The sequence below is a fragment of the Hirsutella rhossiliensis genome (genome assembly GCF_020360975.1).
Source record: "Hirsutella rhossiliensis strain HR02 chromosome Unknown scaffold00003, whole genome shotgun sequence".
Lineage (NCBI taxonomy): Eukaryota > Fungi > Ascomycota > Sordariomycetes > Hypocreales > Ophiocordycipitaceae > Hirsutella > Hirsutella rhossiliensis.
The window spans coordinates 1,675,297-1,703,142 of NW_025408669.1; the positions used below are offsets into that span (position 1 = coordinate 1,675,297).

General features: G+C 59.2%; 6 protein-coding genes across 6 annotated transcripts; 2 read left to right on the plus strand and 4 right to left on the minus strand.

Moving 5' to 3' along the window:
- Positions 1 to 327: 327 nt before the first annotated feature.
- HRG_03043 (mis6 domain-containing protein) lies at positions 328 to 2,910 on the minus strand (the record flags this gene model as incomplete). Its single annotated transcript, XM_044861514.1, has 8 exons — positions 328 to 1,313; positions 1,378 to 1,495; positions 1,561 to 1,824; positions 1,882 to 2,055; positions 2,124 to 2,247; positions 2,302 to 2,373; positions 2,430 to 2,805; positions 2,856 to 2,910. 8 exons carry the CDS (start codon positions 2,908 to 2,910, stop codon positions 328 to 330), a joined length of 2,169 nt encoding a protein of 722 aa, XP_044722540.1.
- Positions 2,911 to 3,560: 650 nt separating this feature from the next.
- HRG_03044 (rap/ran-GAP domain-containing protein) lies at positions 3,561 to 8,348 on the minus strand (the record flags this gene model as incomplete). The annotated part of the gene is made up of 2 exons (XM_044861515.1): positions 3,561 to 6,818; positions 6,873 to 8,348. The coding sequence occupies 2 exons, from the start codon at positions 8,346 to 8,348 to the stop codon at positions 3,561 to 3,563; spliced, it is 4,734 nt and encodes a 1,577-aa protein (XP_044722541.1).
- Positions 8,349 to 10,238: 1,890 nt separating this feature from the next.
- On the plus strand, positions 10,239 to 13,470 carry HRG_03045 (cse1 domain-containing protein; the record flags this gene model as incomplete). The annotated part of the gene is made up of 7 exons (XM_044861516.1): positions 10,239 to 10,308; positions 10,371 to 10,513; positions 10,576 to 10,743; positions 10,806 to 10,976; positions 11,031 to 12,426; positions 12,484 to 12,787; positions 12,843 to 13,470. The coding sequence occupies 7 exons, from the start codon at positions 10,239 to 10,241 to the stop codon at positions 13,468 to 13,470; spliced, it is 2,880 nt and encodes a 959-aa protein (XP_044722542.1).
- A 991-nt stretch (positions 13,471 to 14,461) lies between these two features.
- On the minus strand, positions 14,462 to 16,616 carry HRG_03046 (uncharacterized protein; the record flags this gene model as incomplete). Its single annotated transcript, XM_044861517.1, has 3 exons — positions 14,462 to 16,195; positions 16,251 to 16,418; positions 16,527 to 16,616. 3 exons carry the CDS (start codon positions 16,614 to 16,616, stop codon positions 14,462 to 14,464), a joined length of 1,992 nt encoding a protein of 663 aa, XP_044722543.1.
- Positions 16,617 to 19,906: 3,290 nt separating this feature from the next.
- On the plus strand, positions 19,907 to 22,257 carry HRG_03047 (SET domain-containing protein; the record flags this gene model as incomplete). Its single annotated transcript, XM_044861518.1, has 5 exons — positions 19,907 to 20,050; positions 20,120 to 20,589; positions 20,652 to 21,042; positions 21,124 to 21,344; positions 21,402 to 22,257. 5 exons carry the CDS (start codon positions 19,907 to 19,909, stop codon positions 22,255 to 22,257), a joined length of 2,082 nt encoding a protein of 693 aa, XP_044722544.1.
- Positions 22,258 to 23,941: 1,684 nt separating this feature from the next.
- Positions 23,942 to 25,936, minus strand: HRG_03048 (WD domain, g-beta repeat domain-containing protein; the record flags this gene model as incomplete). Its single annotated transcript, XM_044861519.1, has 4 exons — positions 23,942 to 24,029; positions 24,091 to 24,716; positions 24,776 to 25,179; positions 25,246 to 25,936. The coding sequence occupies 4 exons, from the start codon at positions 25,934 to 25,936 to the stop codon at positions 23,942 to 23,944; spliced, it is 1,809 nt and encodes a 602-aa protein (XP_044722545.1).
- Positions 25,937 to 27,846: the final 1,910 nt, after the last annotated feature.

A 27,846-nucleotide genomic window follows, 5' to 3' on the forward strand; every position in this document is an offset into this window, starting at 1 on the left:
CATTCAACTGCATTCAAGGTGGCGGCCGGGGGCTGTCATCCTTTCTTCATATCTCTACACAACTTGGTAGACTGGGGCCATGCATTTCAACGATATATGTGGCACGTTGACACGGCGACTGGTAGGTTTAACCCTGCCTGTTCTTCTTGAACATGTTGGAAGGTGGCTTGGAGGGCAATTTTGTGCCGTATTGCAAGGTCTCGGGCATTTTCTTCTTTTGATACCCTGTATTTCAACCACGGGCAGGTTTCCCGGGCCAGCTTCAACTTGGCGGGACCGACATGGCGAGTCTGGGCAATGCAGTAATTTCTGCCGCGGTAAACTGCCTCATTGAGATGCCTGCGCCTGTGAACTGCCCCCCTGCGTGCTCGCCTTGCCCTCCATCGAGTTCTTGAGCACCGTCATGGTGTTCTTGAGCAGCTCCGTGACGCCCGGCAAGCCCTTGTCGCTCAGGGACCTCAGCACGTCGATGCGGTATTCCTGCCAGCTGAGCCGGATCCCGCCCGCGGCGGCGAGCTTGGCCAGGCTCGACTGCGTGACGGGCCCTGCGTGACGGGCGCGGAGAGCGGGGCGGTCCCCTCGCATGGCCGCGTCCTCCATCTCGCGCACGCGACGGATGCTCTGCAAGCACAAGACGGGCGCGTGCGACAGCGAGAGCAGGGAAGCCAGCGACGTGGCCCTGTCGACCGAGGCGACGTAGGCCTCGAGCGCCGAGACGGTGGCGCGCGGCACCATGCAGCCGCGGGCGTTTGTGTCGGTGTCGCTGAAGGCGCGGGTGCGCCAGAAGCAGTTGCACATGTCCATGATGAAGCCGTTGTAGCGGTTGACGTAGGCGCGGTCGTATGAGAGGGCGTCGATGCGCGCGCTGCCGTCGTGGCGCGCCTTTGTCGACATGGCCACCTCGAAGCCCCTCTTGTAGCAGGCCAGCACGTGGCACAGCCGCGACACGGTGGCCAGCGACGGGCTGAAGAGGAGCGTGTAGACGAGCGCCGACGGCGGCAGCTCGATGCGAATGTACTGCCTCAGCACGTCGTCGGCCACGAGCCGCACTGTCTGCTCGTAAAAGGAGAGAATGGCCGACTCGGTGGCCACGCCGGGTGCCGCCTGGAGCACGCCGAGGGCGAGGCGGCTCACGTGGCGCACGAGCTGCGCGACGACCTGGCTAGCATGCGGAGGGACGGCGTCGGCGGACTGGAGAGCGGTTGTCCAGTGGTGAAGGAGTCTGGTGTATAGGTCGAGCAGGGCGAGCGGTGAGGCGGGCGAGTCGTCTAGCATCGCCGTCTCGAGAGGTCCAAATATGTGTTGATACAACTCTGAGAGCAGCAGAAGGTGAGATGAGAGCTACCCACGACACTGAAGCGGTTGAAGATAACTGACCTTGAAAGTCGTGAAGAGGAGCGCGGCCGAGGACATCCAGGACGAGGTCTCGACGTCTAGAGCCGCTCCACAGCTGGAGGAACCGGGCAAAGAATTCCAGCAGAGCCGGAGGAAATGTCTGTCAAGATCAAAAACGATCAATAAAAAGTAATAAAAAGAAGTCTCGAGGGAAAACCGACTCACCTTGGTTTGGATGACATAGTCACGCGTCACCTCCAACACCTCCCACAACGTCTCCTCATCTACATCCCCGTCCAAAAAGTCCCGCAGCACCGAGCCGAGCCAGTTGGCAACTCGCTGGTGCGACTCGGCCGCGGGCCGCAGCACCAAGAGCTTCTGGAGGAGCGGATCGGCCAGGACGGCAACGAGCTGGTTCGGCAGCTCGAGCCTCTCGAGGTTCTGCACCAAGCTCGTGACATTGTCGATTTCTTCCAACGTAACAGAGTCCTGTGTGCCGTCAGTTGCCGGGGGACTCTCTTGTGGGATTCAAGTCGTTGCGCGCACCTCTGTCGCCTGGCTTGTCTGAACCGTGGGGACGAGTCTGTGCCTCAGGGACCGATTGACTGGTCTATTGACCCGGAAGCCCTGCCGAGGGCCCGACGAGGAGCGTTGCTCGGCGTCACGGAGATGCGTGTCTTGAATCTCGTCAAGCCTCGCGCGCCATTGAATGTCGGGATGCTGTCATCGTTAACCGCATAGTCCCATCACGGCGGTTTCTGCTGGTCTGGCTGGGGGACAAGGCGTACCTTGAAGGCCGATGCTTTGCCACGAACAGCCTCGCCGACGATGATTTCGGGGTAGTAGTCCTTGAAGACTCTGAGAAGCCCGACGAGCCAAGGGTCATTTCCGGTCTGCCTCGACAAGGCGAGCCTGCGCGCCTGTAAGCCTTGCTATCTTCACGGCGTCCCCGGCGCGTGTACTCACAGTGCCTGGATCCTAAACGGCCTGACATGTCTTCGCCTCGTGACCAAGGCCAGAAGTTGGGTGAGCTGCGGCCTATCGCAGCAGTGAGCAAGAAAACACAAGCCAAGGCCGAAAAGTAAGGAAAATACCTGATGGCCGCCGTGTCGAGCAAGTTGAACAAGACGGGATACGCCCTCGCCAACACAATGCGGTCCTCGAGCACATGGAAGACCATGTTGAGCCACCTCAGCAAGCCCGCCTGCATGTTCAGCGACGGCTTGAGCGCGCCATGCCCCAGCGCCGCCACGACGCGCATGACGACGTTGCGCGACACCTTGTCCCGCGGGTACAGGTTGCGCACGAGCGCATTGAGGCTGGCTTGGTCGAGGAGGCTCGGCGCCGCGATGAGGTCGACGAGCTGCGCCAGCGCATCGGGCAGCAGGCCCCGCTCGTACGCGAGGGAGGCGAGCCGTGCGACGGTCGGCTTGATGTCGGCCAGACGGGCCTTTGGCGGGATCCTAGACGCTGACTTGCGGTGAGGGACTGGGCTTTGGCCGGAGCGACGGGGGGCTTACCACCGACGACATCCTGGACGAGGAGGTTGATGTCTTGGTCATCGGCCGGCGCCATGTCGCGTCATTGGATACGGAGTGTGCGTGTGGTGAAAAGCAAGCTGCATTGCGTCGACGAGACATGGAACAGCACGGAGCAGGTTGACGCGTTTTGTCGGCCCGGCGCGTGATGCCGTCTCTCCCCGCCAAAGTGGAGCTCAGTGACACCACCCCCCTCCGGCACCCGAGGATCCGCTGCCCGCCTGTGCCCCGGACCAGGACTCCCATATTCTACAGACTACAGTACAGTACACTGGGTGACTCTGAATCTCCAAACGCTCATTCTTCTCCACTCGATTCATTCTCCAACTAAAACGTGTCCCCGGCCCGCGTCTGCCTCAACCTTGGCAATCCTTGTTCGAGCCATAGTATTCGATGCCGCAAGGGACGCCACTCTTAACAAATGCCAACCCGCCCTCAGTCCTCGAGGACATTTTCGTTTCCAAGCAAACAGTAGCAGCCCAACTATGCCTATGAAAAAGAGGCCTCTTGGCCAGCAAAACTTTTCGTATCCGACAAGGGTTCCCTCCCTTTCCTCACCCGACGCCGTGCATATGCACTCCATCCATCATCATACATCGTGCTCTTCTTCTTCTTTTTCTCTTTCCCGGTCATTCGGCCCTTGTGTCCCTCCAGACGATTCGACAACGTCAAGCAACAAGTCCGCCCTCATGCCCACTTGGAAAAGTCGACAGACTCCACCAAGGGGTTCACGCCCGTCGTCGGTGGTAGCTCCGTGTCGTTTGACGTGGCCGACGTGGACAGCATCGACGACCGGTGAGACGTCTGCTCGCTTGTGCTCGTAAAGAACGTAGCCACGCTCGTCCGGCGCAAGCTGCCGAAGCTATCCCTCACGCTGCTGCCGGGCCGCGGGGCCTCCGTCTGTGGAGCCTGCGCGGCCCCGCCGAGCCACGACGATGTCGGCGGAGACGAAGCCCGGGTCGTTGCTTTCGGCCCGTGCTTGTCGCGCAGTCGTTTGATCTCCCGAAGCCTGGCACTCCAAGAGCTGATGTGCTCCCCGCCCTCTCGGTTGTGCCATACCACCGAAAACATGGAGGCGTTGAGGGCGAGGAGCCGTATGAAGCCGGGAAGCGCCTTGAGCGATATCATCTTGGTCTCCGAGGCCGGTGATACCTCTGGGAACCCGGGCTTGCTCATCACTTGCACCCTGTAAAACGGCTGCTTCTGGCTCTGACCTCTGCCGGCGTCCGCCTCACGCATCGCGATGAACGAGGCACGCGACGCTGGCGTGATGACAATGTTCACAAAATTGAACTGACTCGGGAACGTGTCAAACTTGAACGGAAGACCCGAGTCGTTGAAGATGATGTTAACAAAGTCGTTGCCAATGTGCCTCTTCTTCAGCGTGCAGTTTGGATCCCGCTCCAAGTTGGTTGGCATCTGCGTCGTCACGTGAAAGACAATCTCCGTCACTCGGTCCCGCCAGCAGAACGTGTACTGGCCGTCCGTGTCGTACTCGCGGTCTAGACCCTGTGTGTTGAATTTGGCTCCCTTGAGCTTCGTCAAGGTTCCCAGGTTGTTGAGAAACTCGAGATAGTCGTTACTCCCAGACACATTGGCGAGTATATCGGCCTCCTCGGTCTGACCCTCGCCGATGTAGATGACGCCTACCTTGTGTCCGTCAAGGCTCGAACTCCTGTCAAACACCCTGATGGCTCGGTCCGTCGCCTCGTCGTCCGGTAGAGGGATCGGCCGCGCCGACTCAAACGTCTGCGGCACCGGAGACATGAGCTGAACGAGTAGGTGGCTGGGCAAAACAGCGTTCGACGTCTCCTGGCCCTCGCGGCTGACGTCAACATAGGCCTCCGTCTGGTGAGGCGGGGGCGGCGTGAATGTCTCGCGGATGGTATACGCAGAAGTCCCCGAAGGCTGTCTCTTGACGATTTGAGCCCACCCGGAGCCCGTGGCTTGCTTAACCGTAATGAGGCTGTTGCCCAGGAGCCACTGCTTCTTGCCGATGGTGCCGAATCGATCCTCAGTAAAGTAGGGGTCCTCGGCCGATTCAGCCACGTCAGCGTACGTGACCCTTTGCATAAAGTCAATGGATGTGAGCGTCTGGTCGTCCGCGGTTTGTCCGCAACTGTCGCCGTCCGAGAAAAGCTTCTTGACAATCCATCCCACGTGGTTGGCTCTATCTTGGAGTTTCAGAGCGAGGAACCAGAACAGTATGACGTGGTATGCCAGCGCGTGGACGTATTGCGGAAGATCGTCGGACGGGTTCGTGCCAGATGGCTCCGCAGGGTTTGAGCCCGGCGTCGTCGCCGCCGTCGAGACTTCGCTGACGTGGCTGCTGCGATTCGACTGCCTCTTCTCTTTGGCGTACTCGAGGTAGCGGAAGCAAATGCCAAACACAATTCGAAAGTCGTCCTCTCGAAAATTGACAAAGACATCGTGTAGTCGGCTCAACGAGGCAAGGAACTCTAGGATGTGGACCGAGACGTGAGGCTGCGTGATGATTGCTGCCATCTGGTTAAGCATCTGAATCAGAGACTTGCTCGTGGACAAAGGCAGCTCGTGGCAGCATATGGACAAGGCGTGAATGCAGTATTTGGCTGTCCGCTCCCATGCGGCGATGCCAAGAACAAATATCTTGACGATTTCGTCCTCGTCACTCTTGGAGAAGTGTTCGTGGTAGCTTAGAATCATAGTCAAGCTATGGAAGAGACAGATGGCCACGTCTGCGCGGCGGAGTCCCGAGGCGTTTGGCGGCTCCTGGAAGCCGTTGGTCCGAATTTGTTCGCAAATGATCCTGCGCAGTTCCTGGATCTGGGGGATGGCATCTCTGAAGATGGCGTGGTTGCTTAGCTGCGATGGAAGATGAACCAAGACGAAACTATACACCTCCCAGTCGCTCCCTTGAAGGATTGACAAGACTGCGTTGAGCCAGGCCGACATATTTAGGGCGGAGCTCTCTGAAGCTTCAGGGCTCTTGGAGCTTGGCTCGTCATTGGCCGCTCCTTGTTCGTGGGATACGTGGGAGACTAGAATAGGGCTGATGAGCGCGGGAATCGCATCTGGCAAAGCTTCTGCGTCCGAGCAGCTCCACATCTGGCGATATCTCTGCTGCACGCTCTTGGTGCCGCTTGGGGTGCGAACGGGGATGCCTCTCTCGTGGGAGGGCCCCTGACCAAAAGAGATGCCGCGTGACGAACGCGACTGACCTCCGTGTTCGCTTTTCGACAGCCGAAACGTCTGGGCAGCCTCCTCCGCTTGCTTCTTGGCAAAAGATGCGCCTGTACGACACAGGGTAGTCGCAAGAAAGCTGTTGTCAGGATCGTCCGTGACGAAGACTCTGTTAGCCCAGTCTGCACGGAGCCGGAATAACAGTTTCATGGCTGTGAGCCGGGCATCGACTTCGCAATGGCTTGGCTTGGCGATGCTGACGAGCGCGCTGAGGAGCCGCGCGCTCTTTTCACCATGACTGTTGATGACCTGGAGAAACATCTTGACGTAACCTTTGGTCACGACGTTTGACGGCGATTGGTCCACGGAGGAGTTGGAGGGGCCAGGGCCGCCGGGTGACATGATGGCGGATGTGGCCGGAGATGATATGGGCGACTTGAGCCGATCGTTGACCACAATGCCCCTGAGCGTGTTGATGATGTAGTCGAATAGCTCCATGTCACAAGACGTGACGACAGAGATCATGAGGGACATGATGGCTTCCAGCACCGGCACATCCATCTCCTCGGCAACGTTTTGGAGAATGCTCTTGGCCAGGCGGGGAATGAGGTTCTGCTCTGCTCCGTCACCGACGAGGTCGACGATTTCGTATGCGTCCATGGTAGTCTGCAACGCCCGAAGGCGTGTTTCCGAGCTTCGCTTGCGGTTGCTGAAGAAGGCTTCCAGCACCAGAGTGAGGTTCTCCTCCCATCGAAGGTCAGATGGTGAGCAGCATCGAAACTCCTGAAAGTAGTCCAAGACCGTCCTCACTGCTGCGTCAGGAAGAAGGGGGTGTACGTCGGTGAAGAATCTGATGATGGATTCTCGAGGAACAAACTCGCCCGACCTTTGCTTGACAATGGCATCGAGGCGGTTAATGAGTGTAAGAAGCTCTCGGTCCACCATGACCTCTGGCAGCTCGTCTTTGGTGAAACTGTCACGTCTCCTCTCCATATCGCTATTTACCCTCTTGCCGCATTCAGCCGCCACCTCCAAACACACCGACCAGTCTTCATCGACAATCAGGCGATGGACTCGCCCGCGCCCATCGTCAAATAACAAGTTCACGAGTTGAAGAACGGACAAGTACACTCTGGGCGACGGCGTTGCCCTGAGAGCGTTGGACAGCCCGTCGACGAGGGGTGCGTACGGGACAGTGGGGTAGCCCTTGTCCGTAGATTTGGACATGAGTTTCTGAAGAACTGCGAGAGCACCCTTGATCTCTCTGCTCGTCTCTCCATCCTTGACTCCGTCTGCGGGACGGTTACGGAGAATGTCGAGCACGATGCGGACGACAACTTGGCCATTGTGAGATTTGCAAAGATTGGCAATGGTGTGCCACGAGTTCTTCTGCAGCGCCGGCACCAGACAGTAGATGGAAGAAAGCACCTGGACGCAATTCTTGAGCCTGTTTTGAGGAATCGACCCAAAGGTTACAACGGCATCAAGCATGCCGATGCAGCTCCGGAGGTCATCCTCGACGCTGGTGTTCATGCAGATGGCCAGAAGGCTCTCAATGAGCTCCGTGACAGAGCTTTCATTTGCGTTGTTGAAGCTGAATTTGATAACGTCGTGGAAGAACTGGAAGAGCTGTGCCAGATTCTTCTCCTCGCCGGACGCGGCCACTCGGCCCCTAGACGAGCTCCTCTGACCCCGATTCGATTGCGCTTGTCTCCGTGCTCTCCGGGCCGCCCTATATGCCGTCTGAACCCAGCTAGTCAAGAGCGGGACGAGGTCGTAGTCGAAGCCAGCAACGACTCGGCCGTGGTTGGTCAGGTCGACGAGTGCCGCAAGTTGAAGATGGAAATCTTCCGGACTCGCTGGTGAAGACAGGGTTTGGAAGTACTCCTTGCGCTCCAGATCGGTAGATGAGGGGTGCTTGGCACACTCTGTCAAGAGTTCCCAGCCAGCCGTCCGCATGGGCGCTGAACTAGAGGAGTCAATCATGTCCTTGGCGGCATACCATATGTCGAGAACCGGGTTCACACGGTACTCGGAAATGGCATATTTGAGAGTGCCGGCGGCGGATATCCGTTCGTTGGGAGTGCCGCTTCGGAGGAGCTCCAGGGCATCCATGTGGTTGGTGGAGAGCTCACGAGAACTCGTTGGGCTGGCATTGACAAACTCGGTTCTCGGCGGAGCGGCGGCCGGGGATAGGAACTGGGGGGATCGATCGGTGCTTTTGGAGCTGGTCAAGGTACGAAAGACGTTGGCGAAGCCACCTTGGCGTGCCGAGCCGGGCGAAGAAGTATCATCTTCGGGCCGCGAGGACATGTGCTCGTCTGACGATGGCTCAATCGCAACAGCCGCGGGTGGCCAATCTGCCTCTGTTGAAGACGTCAGCAGGGATTTGAGGGGCGCAGATGCCTGTGCTGCTCTCTGCTTGCGATAAAAAGCCTTGGGGGCGCAAAGCAAGGACGGCTTGGGGCTGGCTGCACGAGGAGGAAAGGGTCTGGTGGGATGCAGATGGCAGCAGCGCCAGATCGAGAGCTAAGCCTGTGGTAGCGGTAAAAGCGAGTGCGGGCCTACCTAACAATCAAGAACGATTCTGCCTGCTCATTAGGGGGAAATGTGAGCTCGGACGATCAGAGGTGATGTGGTGATGTGGTGATGTGGTGATGCCGAAGAAAGGGTGCCGTGATGCGCGCGATACGGTTGTACGTTAGCTGCGGTTGAAGCTTGCGTGCTGTTGCATGAGGTTCTCGCGAAGATGAAGACGGGAGGTTCGAGCGGATCGGGAGACGGAGCTTGAAGGATTCGAAAACGTTGGAAGTCAAGAGGCCAGAAGATGGGCTATGGACATTCAGTTATTAATCCATGTCTCTGCTCGAGGTCGTCTGCGGACCGGGTGGGGTGATTGCGTCGTGTACCTCGCTGATAGCTGACGGTACCTGAGCAGCTGCTGGGCATGTACTACACACCCAGGGCTTGGGCCTGTACTCCCCAATAGATGCTGAGGTACCCCCAGTCTCCGGCGCTAGGCTTGTCGCCTCCATTTGCGACGTCTCCAGCTGACCTCGGCCGCCTCTAATCCTCTTCCCATGTAACTCTAAATATCTGCAAGGTACACCGGGGATTCCAGGTGCATGCCGTTCGTACCTGGCGAGGCAGGCTGTCCGTTCCGAGATACATCCGCTGCATCGAATAGCGCCAAAGAGTGACCTCTGGCCGCCCTCGAGCCAATGGCCCGTGACACCAGCTGATGCACCTCATTCTCATATGACCCTTGTCGACGGCCTCGCACCATCCCCAACGTCCGCTAATGACTTGGATTTGTTCGGGTTTTTTTTTTTTTTTGCAAGGAAACTCGCTGAGGCAGCTGAATGTGCCTCCATGCACGGCCCAGACATCGTGGTCAAGGCAGCACGCTGGCCACGGCGGCTGAAGCCGGGGTTTGCCTCACCAACACCTTACCTTGAGATGGAAACGTGGCTGCAATGCAGTCTTATCCGCAGCACCCGGCAGAGACAAAGGGCTGTCCGACCGCCGACCGATTTGCCGGGCTTTGCCTTGTCTCGTCGGCTTCCGGCTATGCGCCTCCAACGTGGTGATGAGTAACACTTGGCGAACTCTGGCTGGTCCAGCGTGGCTCGCTGCAAAGAGGTCGATGCTCAGTCAAGTCGGAGGCCAGAATACCATAAAGAGGGTTGTTGCTGCACCACGTGCCTTGATGTAGAAATGCCGGCTACTGGAAAAAGACAAGACTTCGGACGTAGATATGGAGCTACCTTACCGAGGCATGAAGCGCTAGCTCCTTGAAAAAGGCAGCTCGGAGATAAAATCAGCCTTGCTACCTACCTAATAGCTTGCTGGCTGACGGGCGGGCAGATGGACATACCGGTCTGTACAGTCAAGCTGATATCAATTCAAACGAAAAGAAGGAGCCTTAGGTAAGCAATTGACAGGCAGCGAGTGACAGACAACAGCTCCCGGGCCGTTTGGTTGCCGTGCAATGCCGTACCGTACAGCAGGCAGGTAGGTACCTTGCTCTGCACCCTAGCTCGTACCCAAGGCTAGTGGCTGTCCACTGAGGGGCGGTGATGGGCTTCAACCTCAAAAAAGTCTCGTCGTGCGCAAACATCCTCGCCCATTCAACCCTCGTCCTGCACCGCCGTTGTGCCAGCATCATCGCCACGTTGCAGCTCTCTCTCTCGAGACCTCACGATGGCGGCTGAAATTGGCCACATTGCCGAGTTGCTCAACGCAACCCTCGATTCCTCTCAGCACCGAAAAGGTGAGCAAGCCTGCTCCGTTCGCCCCGCCGCTCTCTGTGCTCATCAACAAACAAATCTTCAGCCGAGAACGCTCTCAAGCAAGAGGCGGCCAAGCCGCAATACTCGCTAACCCTCCTCAACATTGTCAATTCCGAATCCCTCCCCATCAACACCCGACTCTCTGCTGCCTTGGCCTTCAAAAACTTCATTCGATACAACTACGTGGTGCGTCCCCGACAGCCGACCCTCTCTTGACCGCTCACGAGGCTGAATCGCTCTCTTTGCAGGACGAAGATGGCAACTACAAACTAGCGCAGGATGAGGTGCACACCATCAAGGAGCGCCTCATTGGCCTCATGATCTCGTGCCCTTCCAGCGTCCAGAGCCAGCTCGGAGAAGCTATCAGCGTCATTGCCGACTCGGACTTTTGGAGACGATGGGACACCCTTACCCAGGTAATGCCCCTATTTGCTCATGGCGCGTGAACCGCGCGGTGGCTGACCCTTGCGTTGCACAGGAACTTGTCAGCAAGTTCTCCACTACCGACCCCAAGGTCAACATAGGCGTCCTGGAAGTCGCGCACTCTATCCTCTCCCGTTGGAGGCCGCTCATGCGAACCGACGAGCTGTACACCGAGATCAACCACGTCATTGCCACATTTGGCCAGCCATTTGTCCAGCTCCTCGTGGTAAGGGCTCGCTTCTACCCCCGTCTCTCCTCAGCTTCTTCTCACGCGTACTAGACCACCGACCGCAAGATTGCGCAAAATGCCGATGACAAAGTTGCCCTCAAGGGCTGGTTCGAGACGTTGGATCTCCAGATCAAGATTCTGCACGACATGTCATCGCACGACCTGCCTCCAATCTTTGAAGAAAACCTTGAAAGCATCTCCAGCTTGCTGCACAAGTACTTCACTTACTCTAACCCGAACCTGGAAACCGACGACGACAGCGAAGCGAGCATCGTCGACACCGTCAAAGCAGACATATGCGAACTGCTCGAGCTCTACACGATCAAGTACGACGACGACTTCTCCAGGTTCTGCGACCCCTTCATCTCGAGCGCGTGGAATCTGCTGTCTTCGACTGGCCTGGAGACAAAGTACGACAACATCGTCAGCAAGGCTCTTCACTTCTTAACCGCCGTCGCGTCCACCTCTCAGCATGCGGGCAAGTTCAACGACGAAAACGTCCTCACCCAGATTGTGGAAAAGGTCATCCTCCCCAATGTCGCCCTGCGAGACTCGGACATGGAGATGTTCGAGGACGAGCCCATCGAGTTCATTCGGCGCGATCTCGAAGGGTCCGACACCGACTCGAGGCGCAGATCTGCGACGGATTTTCTGCGAAAGCTGCAGGAAAGGTTCGAGTCTCTGGTCACCGTCATCGTCTCCCAATACATCGAGCATTACCTCACCCAGGCCAAGGCAGACTGGAAGGCCAAGGATACGGCAATCTACCTGTTCCTGTCTATTGCGGCCAAGGGTGCGGTCACGGCCGCGCAGGGTGTCAAGACTGTCAACCCGATGCTCAACGTGGTCGACTTTTTCGAGCAGCATATTGCCTCGGACCTGGTGGGCAGCGACCAGGTACAGCCCATCTCCAAGGTCGATGGCATCAAGTACCTCTATACCTTCCGCAGCCAGCTGTCGAAGGAGCAATGGAAGCTCGCGCTGGGTCCGCTCGTCCAGAACCTGAACTCGTCCAACTATGTCGTCTACACGTACGCCGCCATTGCGGTCGAGCGTGTGCTATTCTTGGCCGACGACGCCGGCAACCAAATGTTCCCGCGCGCGGATATCGAGCCTTTCGCCAAAGACCTTTTGACGCATTTGTTCAAGCTGATCGAGAAGGACACGAGCCCGCCAAAGCTGCAGGAGAACGAGTTCTTGATGCGATGTGTGATGCGGATCCTCATCGTCATCAAAGACGGCGCCGCGCCCATGCTGGACAACGTTTTGACTCATCTGATCCTCATCACCAACGTCATGAAGCAGAACCCGAGCAACCCCAGGTTCTATTACTATCACTTTGAGGCCATGGGCGCCCTGGTCCGCTATTGCTCGACGACTAGCGCCACTCTCTTCAACGAGAAACTGTGGGACCCGTTCCACAAGATCCTGGCCGAGGACATCACCGGTTCGTTTTGAGGCAGCTGATGAGCATATCGAATATTTGTGCTGATGCCATCGTCAGAGTTCATTCCCTACACCTTCCAGATTCTCGCGCAACTGCTAGAGTCAGCCCCGTCCGAGGCCATTTCGGACAACTTCAAGGCGCTCCTCGGTCCGCTGCTCACCGCACCCTTGTGGGAGACCCGAGGCAATGTGCCAGCCTGCACCCGGCTGCTGTCCGCAGTGATTCCCAAGGCGTCCAAGATCATCATCGCAGAGAGTCAGCTGGAGCCCGTCTTGGGAATCTTCCAAAAGCTCCTGAGTGGGAAGAAGTCGGAGTTGCAGGCATTTGACATCCTCGACGCCATCATCCACTCTTTTGAGCCGTGAGTCGACCGAATTCACCTTCCATGGGTTGACGCACTGACTTTGTCTTGGCAGGGCGACACTGGACAATTATATGGGCACCATTATTCAACTGCTCTACACGAAACTGCAGGGATTCCCCACGGACCCGTTCAAGCTCCGATTCGCCCGATTCTATCATCTCGTCGGGGCAAAGCTAGAGGCTGGCTATGGTGCCGACTACTTCATCAAGCAGTCTAACCAGGTGGACGAGAGGGCCTTTACCCAGGTCTACCCGCCCTTTGTCCTTGCCGAGACGGAGAAGCTTGCGAGGCCGGTCGACCGCAAGACGGCCGTGGTGTCCCTGACCAAGACGCTGTGCGACTCGGAGGCGTTTGCACAGAAGTTCATGAAGGGATGGGCCAACAGTTGTCGGATCCTGCTCTCTCTGCTCGCCAACCCACCGACGGTGTCGGCCGGGATGGACAACGAGATCATCACCGAGGCCTCTGTCGACGACATTGGGTTCGGGCTCACCTTTACCGCCCTCAACACGTGCAGGCCCCTGGCGTGCGACGACTTTCCCGAGATCGTCGACGTCACGAAGTGGGTCAGGGAGTACATGGCCGCGGCCAACACGCGCCACGGCGGCACCGTCGAGGGCTTCATCACGCAGCGGCTTCCGCCCGAGCAGCAGGAGGCCATTGCGCAGTACATGCGCTAGGCTGGCGAGCCGTGGCCGGGGACGATTCCGACGAGAGCGGGTGGGAGGCGAGATGATGTTGGAGATTCAGCGGAGCAGAACAAGCCCGAGATGCCCGTAGAGCGGCCGAGACATAAGGGGGTTACGATACCAGTGGCTGCGAGTTTTGAGAGGGAACTGGGGGCTGCAATCAGGCAGCGAAAAAAAAACATCTGACGGCAAGATCAGAGCAAAATGGTTACGTAGGGCAGACTTGGTGGATGTAAGCTTGCTATCAGATATGGACATGGAGCAAAGCTCAGGAAACCAAGGGGCATGCCAAGCCACCCTTAACATCACGCGTCTACAGCTCCCGCGACGGTGCCGCCATGTGAAGCTCGGCTTACGAGGATGACAATATGTGCATTTCGTTACCCTCACACCGCGAGTGCGCCACCCGCCAGCCCGGAGTTGACCAGAACAGGGCCACTTCAGTTCCAGAGAGAGAGAATAGGTATCGTTGGAACAGGGAAGAGCTCCTCCAAAGAGGAATCTAAGAATTATGGCAAACAAAGCGGCTAAACACCAGAAGAGAAAAAAGTCTCCGGCATGTAGTAGTCGTCGCAGCGCTCATCATGTATCTGGTAAAAAAAAAGCCTTTCGAATGCTCGCCCAGTCGTCGCCCCTGTCCCCGCATCGAGAGGGGAAAGAGCACGTGTGTGGAACGTCAAGAAGCCTCCGAGAAGAAGAAAATCACTCCAAAAGAAAATAGTCCACCCGGTTCTATTCATAACAGCGCTCCATTCATGGTGGTTCGCGAGATGACGACGCCGCTCTCCAGTCCTCGACTTGGATGCGAAAAGAGACCGAGAGGGGCAGGTCAAGGAAACAAGGGGAGCAAATGGGTGTAAGGGGTGGGTATTGCGCTTCGTCGTAAAATCGTGCAGTATCAATTCGTATATGCATCATCGTGGCCCCTTGCGTCGTCTCGACCCACAGCGCCAGCTGTGTGTGGGGGGGGGAGGTTTAAAGATCAAATAAGGCCGCCCTCGGCCCCGACGACCCCGACGTTGCCGCGCCAGCCGCATCTTCGGTCGCTGTCGCCGCTTCTCGGCTGCGGGGATGACGGCGATGGCTGTCCGGCAGCGGGAGCCGTCGCAGGACCGGATATAGCACCGCGCGACGTCAGGTTCGCCCTGGGGGCTGACGGTGGCTGGCCCTCAATCTCGCTGCTGCCACGGTTGCTTCCGGCGCTGACGTTGGTCTGGACCAGCAACAGGCTGCTGCTGGTGCTAGACAACCTCTTGGTGAACTCGGTGAAGCTCAGCCCTTTGGCGCTGGAACCCGAGTGGCGCTTCTCCCCGCCAGACGTCGCCTGGCTCGCGCTTGCGCTCGACTTGGCGGCCCTCTTGCCACTGCCGCTGCCACTGGCCGCCGATCCGGGGAGGTCGAGACTCGTGTTGGCGGCGGAGGCGATGCGAGGTGCGCTTTGTGTGCGGTTGGCGCCGGGTCGCGTCTTCGCGTGAGCAGTGTGAGGGCGTGACGGCGGCGGTTGGTTTCTGGACGTGGCGTGGGCTGGCCCGGCATGATAGCTGAGGTGGGTACGGGACACGGATGGGCGGTGCGATTCAGACTTGCGATTCGATTCGTGGCGGCCAGCAATGAACGCCAATGCCTTTTGAGCTCCAGGGGACATCAGTGGCGCGCTGGCAAAGTCGTCTTGGACTTGGGAGGTAGCGTCGCTGTCAGCGTCCGAGCCGTTTGCATCGCGTTGGTCCGCCTCATCCGATTCGGCATCGTCGTCGTCGTCGTCGTCGTCGTCGTCGTCTGAGCTGTCATCCTCGTCAAAGGCGCTGCGCATGGCCGCCTGCTCAGCTCGGGCAGCCGCATCCTGTTTTTTCCGCCTCTCCTCGGCCTCACGCATTAGCGCGTCGAACCTGGCTATGGAGCTCAGCTTCTCCTGACCGGGGATGTACATTTCCGCCCCCGGGATGTGCCCTAGCTGGAAGGCCCTGTCGAGAATGGTTTCTCCGGGGGCGGGAGGAGAGGTGGCATCGTTATAGGCGGGGTAGGGACCCTGAGAGCTGGCGCTGTCTCGCCCCCCTCGGGTGGGGGAGCTCAAGGCCGAAGAGCGGCCCTGGGCTGCCGTCCATCCTTCAATAAACTCGCCGCGGTACTCGCCGGGCGAGGCCGTCATGGGCAGAACCGTGGTGTAATGCTGCTCCGGGATGCCAAAGGGCAACTTGTGCGCCGCGTGGTTGTTGCTCGAGGGCGAGGAAACATCACTGCGTTTGGATCGGAGGCTGGGCGACTCAGAGCTGAAGGTGGCCGGACGATCGCGCAGCCCCGTCGAGTTCGAGTGGGTAGCCGTCGAGCTCATGTGCTGAAGCAGGCGACTCCCGCTGCCGGGTCGCTGACCATTGTCCGAGTTGTCTCGAGATCGGCCCGAGTAGGGGGTTGTGGCGACGGGGGAGACGGGGCCGTCGGAGGAGTTGGCGCCCTTCCTGGCCAAGATGAAGCGCGCCCAGTCACGCAAACCGGGACATTGATCGTCGGAAACAGTGCGAAACCAGAGAGTGGTGGTGCCGGAATCCTTGTTGGCGGAGATGAAGCCGGTAGCGCGGCCCGATCTGCGGCGTCGCTCCTTGTCGGAGATGGTGATGACGAGGGTTGGGAGGACGGGGCCGTGCTTGCGGTTGCTGACCAGCTGGATCTGGCAATCCGTCACACATCCGAGGGGCCATTGTTGGATGAAGTCGCTGTCGTCCTGAGGGCCATGTCAGGGTCGTCTCTCGGAGGGCGGGAGAGACGAGGGATCATACCTTGGACTTGTACACCGAGAGGCAATCGTCGCTCGTCGGGACCTTGGCGAGGGGTCTGGGGGCGAAGCTGTTGGCGCGACCCGAGATGACGCCTTGCGCGAAGCTGGTGCTGCCCTGACGAGGTCTGGTGTTTGCGGAGCGCGGCTTGCCGACGACGACATATCTCGGCTGAAGGGAGGGTCCGGGAGTTAGAGATTCGAGTGGAGACAAAAGGGATGCACAGAGAATGTGAGGGCGGTGGTGATGTTCACGGGACTGGGGGACCGAGGGACCAACCTTCCAAGAAGCGCGGCCCAAGATCTGGGTGCGGTCCGGGGGGACGAGGAGAAGGCCGTCGAGGCCGTCGAGGCCGTCGATGGCCGCCATTGTGGAGTTGGAAGACTACGACCGACTAGTCGAGGGAAGAGGGCAAGACGAGGTCATGAGGAGCTGTCTTGTGGGTATGCCAAGCGCATCCTGAGAGAGGGCGCGCAGGTGGTGGAGGACTCTCTGCGCTTGAATGCTGACGGTGGCCTAGCAGCGCCGTCACTTGGGTGAAGCCCGGGCCGTATTGGTGGGATGCCAATCGTCGACGGTGGGCAGCGAGGTCGAAGAGGGAGAGCAGGAGGCGGCGGCGGCGGCAGAGGCGTGGGAGGAGGCGGAGAAGTAGGAGCAAGCAAAAGTGAGAAAGGCAGCGAGGCGCCGGAGGTCTGATGGGGAATAGGAGGAGGAGGAGGAAGGGGAGGAGACGAGGATGAGGAGGAGGAGAGAGGAGGATGAAGAAGAAGGAGGAGGATGAAGGAGGCGAAGGAGACGAGGGAGAGAAAGGCGGGAGCAAAAAGCAGCGCAAGGCTTCTAGAAGCAGAGTCAGAAGCAGAGCGAAATGAAGCCGAGGAGGAGAGAAGCAAGTCGACGGATGCTGCGGGTCATGGGCTTGGTGTTTAATCTCTTGCACCACTGCTCGCTACCGACCTTGGCAGCAGGGCTCGGTACCGCCAGCTACTGCCGAGGTACCGCGGCAAGGTGTGACGGGCGTGCGAGAACCTCCAATGCCAGAATTCCGGGCCAGAGTACATGGACGACGGTGATGGGCAAGTACCTGCCCGTTGGCCGCGAAGAAGAGCAGGAGCGAGTACGGATACGCGGCCCAGGTTAGGTAGGTACCCTGTGTCCGCCAGTACATGAGCGGTACCTGGGGCGGAGGAGTGGCAGGTCTCGGGCTCGTGGTCGGGCGGCGGTCGAGGGGCTGGTCATCTGAGCAGAGGTTCCTTGCCTGGCTGGCCAACGCAGGCCAAGGCAGGCAGCGACGATCCCGCCGTGGAGGCGCCCCCAAAGTCAAAACAAGGCGCGGCGGCCCCCCTTTTTTGCCCGTGCACCGAGGGATACCGGTACCTCGGGAGCACTGTAGCGGCAAAGTACAGGGCGGACGGGGAGTACATGGCGGTACACTTGTCTCTGCTGATATGGATGGACTGGCACGTTATACTGTCAGGGACCGATACTTCAGGTACCTAGTACCAAAGCAAGCTACCTACATGCTAACGTTCCCAGCTGCCATCCAGCCACTGGCAAGTCTAGGTAGGTAGGTACAGTACTGTACAGTATCTATGCAGGGCATGCCGGCTGCTGGATGATGCGATTGTGGCTGCTAGCGAAATGAGGTATGCTTGATATCCACACGAGCTACCTCTGTACTAGGCGGTTGATCTTGGGGCCAACGCAAACCAAGACGGGAGGCTCCATTTCTCTCGCTCTCCTCCGATGTGGTGCCTTGTTTTAGCCAAGGACGGATATGCAAGAGGAATAAACCAGTGGAGAGGCGCACTGTACAGGACTGTAGCTAATTACAGACGGTTTCGTCCAGCCCCCGTGTCCACTTTACCGAGACAGAATGTCTGTCTGGAAGCCTTCTCCGTGTCACATATTATTATTCTTGGGTGCCGTGTAAGCAAGCTCGACGACCAGCCCACGCATACCCGGGGTAGACGGGACGCGGGCGGACGGGGGACGCGGGCGGAACATGGTTGAGGACGAGGCACGCCGAAAGGAAGCCTCCTTCCAACCGGCTGGCTGCAGCGCGCACACACCCTCTCGCCGAGCCAGCTGAAGCCCGGGAACTAACGATGCGTGCCCGAGGTGGTGGTGGTGTCGAAGATTTCATGCAACTCGCCTTCTACATGACATACATACGCGTCAAAAGGTGAGTCTGAATCTCAAGACTTGCAGTCAATGTTTCAATCTTTGGCTAGGCCTGCCATCCACAACCCGGGTCGGACCCATGTCTGTGCCTAATGGAACGGCAAAAGGAAGAGGGGGGGAGACAACAAGGAAAAGAAAGACTGCTGCAGGACACGGATTGCCACGTGTGTCCATGTCCAAGGCAAAAGGGAGGGTGGATGGATGTGGGCAGCCTCACCTCTGCATAGCGTCCGCTCTCCCGCCCAATCCCGTGCCCCTTCTCTTGTCTCGCTCTCGCCGATCCTCCCCAAGGGACGAGTTCCGCCGCGTCGGGCATGAATGGGCTTCCGTCTCCGTCGTCGTCGTCGTCGTCGTCGTCGTCGTCGTCTGCTTGTCGTCTGCTTGTCGTCTGCTTGTCGTCCCCGAGCGTCAGGCAACCAACGCACAACCATGGGCAAAGATGGCAGTCAAGACGCAGCAACCAACCAAGCTGGCTCTCACTTGCCATTCTTGCCAATATTCATGCGTGTACTATTATCCTCTTATACTCTTGTTCCCTGTCCATCATCGTGGCCTGCTCTTCCCTCGGCCCCGCTCTCAGCCACTCTTGCCCCTGACCCGCCTCATAGGGCTTACAGTTGAATAGGTGACAGGATAATAGAGCTCCATGTTCGAGAAACCAGGCTCGATATTGCCAGTGTACTCTGAATTGGACATGTACTTGTCTTCCAAACGGCTATAACCGACGTCTTGTCCCGGACAGCCATGCCCCAAAGCACGACAGTCGAAACGCCTCGGGCGAATGGCACAGTTGGTTTCAACACCCATCATCTGATTCAAGCTGTCAACCAGGACGATCACGCAACGTCTTCTACAGCCGATTCAAGTGCGGCTTCCTTCCAACTAGCCGATTCGCAGACCAACAGCCCCAATCTGAGAGCTCCGGCTGCCGACGCAGAGACCCCCGAACTCAGCGCCCGAATCATCAACGGAGCCTCGATGGGGGTTTTTCTGGATTTAAAGCGACTACAACTTGCTTCCATAACCCTACTGACTGGGACAACAGTTTGTTGGGGCGATGGCGCTCAATTGGACCTGAAACGAAACCTTTGTTGGGCAAAGAGCTTCTTCCATGCTTATCGTTGCACCTTGCCGTCATGGCGTTTGCTCTCATCCCATGCCAAGCGTCTGCCGGCGTTTGCACCTGGCCTTGCAAGGTGGAGGTGAAATGGCCATTGTGCAGCCGGCCGTAGCAAACGGCACGCGTCCCCCCTGGCAACAGGTCGGGTGAACAGGACTGCTCGTTGCCGTCGCTCGTGATTCACTGTCACCACTTACGCCCAAACATACGGATCCATCTCAGTTCGCGTGTGTCGCCCAAGTTGAAACCCTCACTCAACCTTTCCCCTGAGCGACGAGGACAGTTGCTGCCGTTGCCCTCGATCCATCATCATCGAGGACTGACATCAGCTTCCCGCCTGGGAACGCCCCGCCTCAAAATGGACTCCAGAGACGTGTCCGACGCCTCCGACTACACTGCCTTCTTGGAGCGGATTCAAGAGGCGGCCGAGCGAGCCAGCCGAAGAGAGGGCGAGCTGGTGCGAGACCATCCCTCCCCCGAGCAACTCATCTCGGACTTCATGGTTAATCTCCTCGCGTCGACGAGGCTCCATTCCACGGCCGGCAGGGGCCTCTACGTTGCCACGTCGCAGGTCCCTCCTCCCTACACCCCCTGCGTCCGCTCCGCCAGCGAGCTCCGGCCCATGATGGTGTCCGGCATGAGGCTCGAGATGCATCACCGCGGCACCAAGACGCTGCTTCGCGTCCGCACGCCCCCGTCGCGCATGACGGCCGTCATGGCCATTGTCGAGGACGAGCAGGGCACCGCCGTGCTGCTGCAGCTGTACTGCCAGCCAGACGAGGCCGTGGTGCCGGCCAAGGAGATTGTGCGGCCCGATAGCGTCTGCATCGTCAAGGAGGCCTTCCTCAAGACGGCCAGCGACGGCACGTACTCGCTGAGGGTCGACCATATTAGCGACATCATCTGGCTCGACGACGCTGACGACCGTGTCCCGCTCAAGTGGAGGAAGCCGGCGTTGACCATGAGCAGCATGAGCAACAACATTCGCATGCAGGGCAACTCTGCCGTGGCCAGACAAAACTGGGCCGAGGCACAGCGCCTGTAAGCCTTTTCCCATGTCATCCTCACCTGATGATTTCTTTTTGCTGATGGGCTTCTTCCAGGTACTCGTCCGCCATCAAGGCGGCAGACAGGCACGAGGAGGCCCAGCTCGCCTACCTCAACCGCTCGCTGGCAAACCTCAAGCTCGGCCGTCCCAAGAAAGCCATCCAAGACGCGACCCAAGGCGGCGACGCAGCGTCCCCCTCGGAGAAGCAACTCTTCCGCGAGGCCCGCGCGCTCTACGAGCTCGGCGACTGGCAGCCGTCTCTGCTGAAGCTGCAGGCCCTCGCGGCGTCGCACCCGGACAACGCGGCCGTGAAGCCCGAGCTGGACCGCGTCATGGCACGGCTGCGCGAGCAGCAGACGGGCGAGTACGACTTCCGCCGCATGTACAGGCAGACCAGGTCGACGCCGCCGCTCATCGACTGCGCTACCTTTTCCGCGCTGGTCGAGGTGCGCGAGTCGCCGGGCAAGGGGCGCGGGCTCTTCACCACGGTGCCCGTGTCGGCTGGGCAGCTGCTCCTGTGCGAAAAGGCGTTTGCGTATAGCTACGTCGCTGACGGAGACGTCCACAGCGTGCTGATGAACATGAGCACCAAGAGGATGCTGGTGGGCGGCCAGGCTCAGCTCCTGACGCAGATTGTGCAGAAGCTCTATCACAATGGCCAGCTGGGTCATTCGTTTGCCGACTTGCACCGCGGCGACTACGCCATGGCTCCCGTCTCGGAGGCTGATGGGCTTCCGGTGGTTGATTCGTAAGTCGTCTCCTGTCTGCCGTCATGTCGAGCACGAAAGCTGATGCCCATGTCCAGGTTCCTGATTGAGAAAATCTTGTCCCTCAACTCCTTCGGCGCTCCGCGAACTAACCTCAGCTGGTACACAGACCTCATGTCGATGGGCTACAAGGCCATCAAGGACGACACGCCGCCCGGCCACGCGACGTGCGGCGTCTGGATGCTGGCGTCGCGCATCAACCACTCGTGCACCAGCAACTGCCGCCGCTCCTTCATCGGCGACATGCAGATCCTCCGCGCGACGAGGGACCTCGAGGCCGGCGCCGAGCTGCTCTTCAGCTACGCGCCGCCCGTGCCCATGGACTCGTACGACCAGGCCCAGCGGCGCTTCGGCCACTGGGGCTTCGCGTGCGGCTGCGAGCTGTGCACGCTCCGGAAGGCGACGCCCGGCGCGGCCCTCGCGCAGCGCAAGCTGTGGAACGAGCATCTCAAGGTCGCTCTCCGGGGCATCGCGAGCACCAGGGAGGTCAGCGCCCGGCGACTGATTGGGCGGCTCGAGGAAACGTACGCGGCGACGGCGACCAGCGCCCTCCGGATGGAGCTCTGGGACCCGTACCTTGCGCTGGGCGCCTACATGCTCGCCCGGAACACGCCGGCCGCGTCCATCAAGGCAACCGTCAGGGGCCTCGAGGTGCTGGGCTTCACCATGGTCGCGAGCCCGCCGCTGCAGGACGCGAAGCCGCCGCGGCTCGAGGTGACGCACTGGGGCATTGTCAACGAGTACACGCCCTGGGCCTTCTTCAACATGTACAAGGCCTACAAGGTGGTCGCCCCCGAGCTGTGCGCGGCTGCCAGGCAGCTGGTCGAGACTGCGTATAGCATGGTTGTGGGCGAGAAGGAGACGGTGCGCGACGTCTTTCCGGGGCTCGTCTGATGGATGTGCGGATGCAGGGAGGTGGTCAAAGGTAGGTGGTCAAAGGCAGTCTAGACAAGCAGCTCGGCCATGCGCCTATAGGTACTCATTTACTGTACTTTGGTTCTCCGGGGGAGCCACGCCGCATGGCCCCCGATGATGCTATTAATGCGTGGCGTCACTTGGCTGGATTGCTTTTTTTCTCTTGCCCTTCCTTGGCTTTGAGCGAGGGCATCTATCCTTTGGGCCATCAGATTTAAACTGCATCGTGGACAATGAGGCGGCCTCGTGCTTCCTTCCGACTTGTTGATGTGATCCCTTGACATGTTTGTCTGTCCCGACTCTCGTCCAACAACATATACGCCTTGTGCCACATGCCCTGAGAGCCAGAACCTTTCCTTCCGAATCAACCGCACCTTGGTTTCCTTTCTTTTTCCGTCACCGCGAGCCGGCTCTCTGGTTCATCTACTGCAGCTGTCTCGCCATCTGACCGTCGCGCCCCCTGCATGCATCCCCTTCCGTCTCTTGTCCTAATTCCTTCGTTTCTTTTTACCCTTCTAGAATATCGGCTCCGCTCCGCTCGCTCAAGGCCTCGATCGAGATATATCCGAAAATGACTCTAGATCTGACTTGCCCAACGGCCATCGTCCACGTTATCTTGACTCACAGACGTGGACACGAACCCCCACGCCTTCCTTGAGGCCCCGTCAGCCTCCCGCCACCTCCTTGTGCTGCCGCCATCTGCTGTGGATCCGATCCTCCTTGCCAGAAGCCTTGTTGCTCGTCTCTCTTTGCTTCTGTCTGCCCAATTTTCGGACACAGACGTGCCAAACTATCCATGTCTCAACCTTGCCTCACCGTACTGGCCCCTTGATGCCATCAAGACAATAAGCCAAGGGCATAACATTCTACGTATGCATGTGTTTACATGTATGCTTCATTACACAATAGAGGCACGTATGTCCAAAGTGCACCATGCGCGTACTTCGTATGCATGTACTTGCTCCGGCAGCACTTCCCGATCCGAGCGTGTTCTGTACAACCCCGAGACGCAATCTGCGAGTCAACCAGTCCCAAGGGCCACAGCCCAGCCCGTCGATCCGGGAACAGCCGGGCCACCTTCTTCCTTCGCCGGGACGTGGTACAAACGTGCCTCTTTGCCGTGCCGGCTTCCGTTGCCGTCCACCCGTCGCCGTTCCTGCGCCTTGGTGTTTCGCCAGTCCGCATGCGAGACACCACCACGGCCTCATCTCACAGCGCTTCCTTCCGCTCAAGTCGCTTTTGCATTTCCCGTCTGCAGTGCAGAGATGTTTAGTCTACCGTCCAGGCCTAACGAGCCCTCCTCACTGGTCCATCCAGCTCATTACTGCACATGACATCCCTGCATGCCGACGCTGCAACGCCTGAAATCAACGAACCACCACACTCGGACAACAAAGGCAAAGGGGGAAGAGGGGAAATACCAGGTGCGCGCTGGATGGAGAGTATGAACAACACTGTGCTGGGGATTAGAACGCACAAGGGGAAACGAGGTGCACACCTATGCTCGGGTCCAGGGTCCTGTCCATCGATACACTTTCTCTCCCCGTCTCCAAGCCCTCCTCGACGTCCCCTACGCCAAGAAAAACCCAAAGAGACTCTCGTGTAGCAAGCTCCTTGGCCTGTCGTGGTTGCCCAGAACGTGTCCGCATCCCTGCCGCTGCCTCTACACGTTGTCTGCGGAGCTTCGCCACCCGTTGGAAGACTTGGGGTGTCGAGCACGCAGCTCAGCCATCCCCAACTTGTTTGTCCAGCTGTGTCCACCAACGTCAGCCTCAATGCCACTCCGCCATCTCTCGGGCGCAGAAAACATACACCTTGACGAGACCGTCGTCTCCGCACGAGGCCAGCATGCAGGGGTCGGTTGGGTTCCAGCACACGGCGTTGCATCGCGGCATGTGCCCGTGCATTCTTTCCACGGCGGCGCCCGTGTTCTTGTGCCAGATGAGAACACTGCCGTCCTCACTTCCGCTGGCCACGAAGCTCTCGTTGGCGCCCCCAAACGAGCTCCGGATTAGAAACTTGCCTCCCTTGTGCCCCAGGAGCTTGTGAATCGGGTTCCTTGTCATCAGGTCGATGAGATGCACTTCACCGTCCTTCTTGTTCACAAGCAGATGACGCGAGTCTTTGCTGACGCTCACAGACGTTGGGCGCCCCCCCATGTCCATGTGGTACTCGAGCTCTCTCGTCAAGCCGTTGTAGACGTGAATGTTGGAGCTGTCATCGACGGCCGCGAGCCATCGCCCATCCGGAGACCCACAGAGATCCTGCACGCGGTGCTTCTTTTCCCACTCGATACATCCTTCGTCGTGCACGTTGAAGCTGCAGAGACTGTGGTTCTTGTCCAGAGTCCCGAGAACAAACGATGCGCCGTCCCCGGCCCAGACGCACCCGCTGACGGGTTCGTCAAACCGCCTAGTCTTCTTGATGAGGGAACCTGTCTGTGCAAAACTCGTCAGTGAAACACTCCCTCGTTTATCGCTGCGGAGCCGGCACTTACTGCTGCGTCCCAAAGCCGCGCATACTTGTCTTGCGAGCATGTGACAATCAATCTGTCGTCAGGACTCCAGGCAAGGTTTCCAACGCCATGCTCATGCTCTGTGAGCTCGTGGAGCAACGTGAAAGTCTTGGTGTCCCAGATCATTACACTCTCCCGGCTCCCGCAGGCGGCAATTTTAGATCCATCATTCGAAAACTGCACCTGCCAGACCTCGCCACCCAAGTCGTTGAGCTCGAGGGCTTTCTCCGCTGGGAAGTTGCGTCTGTCGCAGTTGTGGTCGGAATAGAGGGACGGCGACGAAGCCGCAGTGTGGTATAGGCACGTGTCGACCTGTGTCTGCTTTACTTGCTCGAGAAGGACGGCGAGGCGATGTTCCGGTAGCATGACCGAGGGCGATATGCACCCTGCGTTTCAGTTAGTGACAAACTGATACCTTGATAAGGCATCGCGGCAAGAGGGGGGGAACTCACGAGAAAGCTCGGATAGAAGCCGTTTGCGAGACTGACCGCGTGCTCCGTCCCAGTTGGCTTTTGCCATGAGGTCCTCGACGGTGCGACACATGAGCAGACTGGATAGGAAATGGAGCTTGCTCGTGTCTTGATACAAGGGCGTCAGCTCTCCTCGCAACACCACGAGCGCGCGACTCGTATCCCTTTGCTCTAGGAGCTCGAGGAACTTTTGTTGTCGTAGCCAAAACTTCATGACGTTGCGGTCCGAGCCTGCGGCAAGAACCAGCCCGTTCCCCCCGCCTCCGCGTCCCTCCGAAATGGCAGCGCCGGCCAGCAACTTCTCAGCCTCGGCCCAGAGGCCGTCAAGGACGGCGGACCGAAATGCAGCCACCGTGGGGCTCTCGAGATTGAACCCGCTGTCCCGGCTGACCATTTCCGCTGCCGCTCGATAGCCCATGTCCGACAGGGCCTGGATCAATAATCGCGTAACCTCCTCCGGGCAGTGCCCAAAGTAAGACAAAGGCTGCTGGACGGCCGGCGTCGGGTTGGCCTTGTCCCCCAGGGAAGAGCCGTTGGTGGACGGGGCGGCCTTGTGCGTGCCATTTGTGACGCCTGACATGGCCGTGTGCTGACTTGCTAGCAAGTTGGAGCCGTTTGACCTGGTCATCGCATGGCCGTTTGAATGGCCGGGCGCGTCGCCGTCGGGCAACATGGCGGTGTCGTCGCGTCGCCTTCGCTTAGGAGGGTGCTGTGAGGATCCTGCGGCGGCAGGCGCAGCGTCAGACCGGACGGCTGACGCGGCAAGATCTTGCGGCGGCTGGAGGCCTGAGGACCGCCGACGTCGTCCCAAGACTCGCGGCGGCGGGCTGGAGGCTTGGGGAGCGCTGCCTGTGGAAGATTCTATGTTCGCAAAGGCGGTGGCTCCGGAAGAAGCTCCTCGGTCGGATTCAAGCGGCGTGGGGGGGTTCGGGGCTGAGAGGACTGTGCTGGAAGAGAAATTTGCAGGATGCGGGGTGGATGGGTCGTCGGAGGCGTCAATGGGAGAACGAGGGTCGCGAGATCGCTCCACGTCGACCTCTCCGCGGCCTGGAACCGCGGCAGGACTCGAGGAGCTTATCGAGAAAGCCTGGCTAGGAGCCGAGGGGGAGCGGCGTCCGGCGAGGGCTGAGGCCTGGACCAGACGTCAAGGACAGGGCGAGTCGGCTCGAGGGGCTCGTCGTCTCTGGGCGTAATGCTTCACGGGCCGGCCAAGTCTGAAGACGTCTCCTGCCTGGAGCAGCCGGGGCAGGGACGCACATGTGAAGGTCCGTTGGCTGATGATGGTTGACGTCCGCTGGCCAGTAGCGGTGCTGTGGCCGTGACACGATCCAACGTCGCTCGCTTCTGGAGACGAGGGGCGATATGCTTCTGTCTGCTAAGGTTGTGAGGCTGCAAGAGGTCGAGGGAGGTGGTTGAAAGAGGGCCCGGTCGGCTCAACCTACAAATGGCGGCCAGCGGTAGGAGCACCCCTCTGCCAAGTGCTGAAGGACGTGCTTGGTGCTTCGAGCCCCGTACCGGTACCAGCTGAGAGGCTGCCACATTGGCGGCTGGCCGGGGCACGGTACGTACTTGACGCGCCGCTCTCGAGTGGGCCCCTGGAAGGGGTGCATGACCAGCGCTGAGGCTCCGTAGTGGCGGAGACTCCAGGCCTCGCAGCATGCTAAAACAGGTCCGGTGCCCCCTGTAGGCCCCAGAGCCCTGTTGGACCTAGCTGGCCAGTGGCCACCTGCGCTCTGTCTTTGGCTCGCCGGCTGCCCCGTCTGCCCGCTGACCAAGGCAGGCCTTTTACAAATGGTACAGTATTTAGTGGGCTGCCTACTAGAAAACACCAGCAACTTCCAAGCGTTCACGTCCATGGTCCGGTTCATCCAATCCGTTTCGTCTCCTCCCTCCTCACCCTCTAGCTAATTACCACTTTGCAAAGCGATAGCGTCTGCATGCATGCCTACTTGACATTGGTCGTGCCCCATCGGGCTCGGGCTGACGGCTCGGGCCCCCTTGGCGGTCCTGCCTGCGCACGACCTCTTTCAAGGCTCACGGGATGCAGCTGACGCAAGACATTGCGGGCTGGCAGAGTAGGCTTTGGAGGATGCGGGAGAGAGGGAAGGGGAGGGGGGGAGGATTCGATGACGTCTCACCTCATCTCGCCTCGCGCGACTCGTCGTCCCGTCTACAGGTCTCGCTCAGCTCGCGTGCGCGATGGCGACATGGCTCCCAGTGCGCCGCGCAATGCTGCCCGTGTTCGTGGCCCGCGTGTATTGGTGTATGGATGCTCCGTCACCTGTGAAACCAGCAAATATGGCGCAGAGTTTACCGACGACTTGCCCTTCCAAGAAACGTCGGCGTCAACCCGCTACGACCTACAAAGCTAGAGTCCGGCGCCGTTTTCAGGCTTTGGCGAACCTCGTCAGTCAAATGACCCCCGGCCACCTTTTGACGTGCCCAGCCGCTTCCCCCTCCTGTGCAATAGCCTAAATGCCTGGTAGCAAACGCGTCGAGGAAAAGATGACGGATCCACCAACCCGGACTGGTTGACAGGGGGTCGTCACGGGATTAGACGTGGCGAAGCGCGCATGACGAGGC